The sequence below is a fragment of the Priapulus caudatus genome, unplaced genomic scaffold, assembly GCF_000485595.1.
Source record: "Priapulus caudatus unplaced genomic scaffold, Priapulus_caudatus-5.0.1 Scaffold59, whole genome shotgun sequence".
NCBI lineage: Eukaryota > Metazoa > Priapulida > Priapulimorpha > Priapulimorphida > Priapulidae > Priapulus > Priapulus caudatus.
In genome coordinates this window covers 237,076-240,328 of record NW_014577120.1, presented here as the reverse complement: position 1 = coordinate 240,328, position 3,253 = coordinate 237,076, and the positions used below count along the sequence as shown (strand labels likewise).

General features: G+C 45.1%; 1 protein-coding gene across 2 annotated transcripts in view; it reads left to right on the top strand.

Moving 5' to 3' along the window:
• LOC106821125 (14-3-3 protein epsilon) overlaps positions 1-3,253 on the top strand; it is a 22,453-nt gene that overhangs the window by 8,547 nt on the left and 10,653 nt on the right. For both annotated transcript variants that reach the window (XM_014825806.1, XM_014825805.1), the window contains exons 2-3: positions 785-987; positions 1,659-1,765. In XM_014825806.1, the coding sequence (XP_014681292.1) occupies positions 785-987; positions 1,659-1,765 (310 nt within the window). The remainder of the gene's footprint in view (positions 1-784; positions 988-1,658; positions 1,766-3,253) is intronic.

Sequence of the window (3,253 nt, the reverse complement as noted above, 5' to 3'; positions counted from 1 at the left end):
TCCCGCTTCAGGTCCGGACCTGAAGCGGGATAAACCCCAGTAATAAAGGTCGAAAAACACTTAGCCCGAGCTAAAGTTATCCCGCTCTAAGGGGTGGTTAGGTCCGCTTCAGACCCGAGCTAACGTCAGTATGAAACGACTTAAGAAGCGGGCTAAAGTCGTGCACAGTATAAAACGACTTATCCCGAGCTGAAGTTATCCCGCTTCAGAAGCGGGCTAAAGTCGTGCGCAGTATGAAACGACTTATCCCGAGCTAAAGTAATCCCGCTTCAGAAGCGGGCTAAAGTCGTTCGCAGTATGAAAGCGGCATCAGGGATGGAAATTAATATATTTCCACTGTTTTGGGACTATTCTAAGCAGACCTGTGTGCTTCATGGAAAAGGAAAGTAACCGTGGAGTTTTCTATTGGAAAAGCTGGGGAAAAATGATCGTTCATTATTCAGTATTTTACTGTGAACCTGCGACTAAATATCTATTATTTAATTACCTTAGCAATAATTTTTCCCAGAAAACCTAAAACTTACTGAATTGACTGTCACTTTTCCTAGGGTAGACTTGTTTTTTCTTAATTTCAACCCCCTGCAATGTAATTGTTAGTTTGTGAATACTTCATCTTTCTACCAGAAGACCTGCTTGTCGTATAAATAAGGAAATATGTTGATATCGAACCCTTAAGCATCTTTTTCAACAGCAGCGATTCCTCGACGGTGGAAGTAAGATGAAAAGAGCAAATTTTTACCACCTGTTCAATAGCTTTGACGGCGTGCGTTGTTAATTATTTCAGAGATGGTTGAGAGCATGAAGAAGGTGGCGTCGATGGACATAGAGTTGACGGTGGAGGAGAGGAACCTGTTGTCAGTAGCCTACAAAAACGTGATCGGTGCTCGGCGAGCGTCCTGGCGCATCATCTCCAGCATCGAACAGAAGGAGGAGAACAAGGGCGAGGGAGACAAACGGCTCGACATGATCCGGGAGTACCGAAAGCAGGTGCGTGGCGCGAGCGGGCTAGGGGTCACGTTATTGGTTAGCAGCCGCAGCCTTGGGTGTGTGCAAAGCAGTCGAGGGGGGGGGGAGGGGAGAGAAAATATCTCGAAGGGGACGGGGGAAATGGGGAAAATGTCACGGTGGCAGGGAATGTGGAGAAATGCTTGTTGTGTAAGGGAAAATTGATAAATTTTGCAGAGGAGCAGAAGACAGGAGGAGACGGCAGGTGAGAGGGTAAAAGTGTGGGGTTAACAATGTGCTAGAAATGCTGGTGCAGTGCAGTGTAGCGAGCATACATGGTAACATGGTTTTGTGGTCTCGTGTTGCACTTGCAGGGTTATTTGTTAAAATCCATAACAGCTTGGAAATGTGTGGAAGGGTATGTGGAAGGGATAACCAAAAATCTCACAAGAGGAAAGGCATGTACAGGAAGAGAGGGAGACTGAGATGACGTGACTACACAATGTCATGTAGTAGCTAGTGTAACAGGTGCAGAGGGCTATGCATTTTTCGCAAACACATTTTAAAAAGGGGAGCACTGGGGGTGGGGGACCGGGATGGCAGGGAGGAAGGCATGGTAGTACTAGCTGGTAAAATGCGAGGGTTAGGCTGGAGAAACGCGTGTACAGTGTGTAGTGTACGTGGAAAAATGGTTCTGTGCCCTCGTGTTGCAGGTTGAGAAGGAGTTGAACGACATCTGCGGAGACATTCTTGGTGTGCTCGACAAACACCTAATACCAAACGCAAACAGCGGGGAGTCTAAAGTATTCTACTACAAAATGTGAGTCGCGGCTGTTTGCTGTTTATATTTGTGCGTGTGTGCATGTGTGTCAATGCACATGTCAGAATCAAAAAGTTGTACTTTTCCAAGCAGCCAGTTGTCTGTCCAGCTATTTGCCAAATAATGGCAACCACCTCAATCTTCAAATTTTAAATTAGCTAGTGACAGTGTAATGCTCAAAGAGGATAAATCTGAATCATAATAAAAATTCCTCAGTGCAACCTATGTGACGGGGCATGCTTACTCAGTTACTGTGCAAGACACCATGTCGCAATATGCCAATTTGCGCTACTCCCTAGCATCTATATTGATCGTGACTGTACGATAGCTTGCTGAAGCATCCTCATCCTCATGGTTTACGCTTGCTCGCAGTATCGCTGTAATCATGCAATTATTCCGAATTGCACAACATTTCCATTGCAACGTGTATGCGTAGGAGTCTGTAGTATAGTTGCCAGTACAACAGTAACACAGCTTTCACGCAATATTGATCCAGTGGAGCAGTACCCTTAAAAAATTGATGAACTAGGGAGTAAAATACTTATGTATGCTTAACCTTTCGTATGGCTAACGTTTTAAAAATTAAGAAAAGTTTAGAAATTTTCAGAAAAAGTCAGAATTTTGTGCATCAAACTTTTCCTGGAAATGGTTATGAATGTATGTGGATACACGTGTGTGTAGTGCAGCCAATTTACAAATGTTAGCAGGAGACCGACATTTGTCACTGCCGCCAGCTTTTCGCCAATGCCATTAGACAGCCGGACGGTGACAGTAAATTATAGTCGGATAGATACATTATAGTATATGACACTAAATATTCTGTTTTGCAACAGAACAGGGTGTCCATAGGCAGCAGGCCTGAATAAGCGTGACACAGACATTAATTAAAAATACTCGAAATGGCACAATTTCTTAACATGACGATTCTTACTTTTCATGCTCACTAGACATCTACAGGGCATCTACTTACATGACTAATGCACATTAGCAGGGCGCAAAATTAGCACCGGCCCACCGGCATATGCCGGCAAATTATTTGGAGGGCCAGTACAACATGGCAAAAACACTGGCCATCCGAGCTGGTAGTTTCAGCCGTGTTAGCGAGTACCTACATTTTTAGCTCAGCTGACGGAGTCAGATGCAGCTTGTAGAATCGCATGATCTGTTCGTCCGTCCGTGCGTCCGTCAACAGTTGGGCACAAATCTTAACTGCCTGACGTACGGTCTTGATATTCGGGACGTTGGGGGGGGGGGACTCCGCAAAAAGGACTCGGGATGTTGAATTTGGGGGGTCAAGGGTCGAAGGTCGAGATGTGTCAATGGAGGGGGAATATTTCTCCCTTAACTTAAGGTATAGGAGGAAATACGAATTGCGGCACAAATCGCAAAGGCTCATCCAATATTCGGTGTATAGTGTGATGGGGAGGAAACCCATCACCAGTGCGAAATTGGAGGTCAAAGGGCAGTAGGGGAAAGGTCAGATATCAG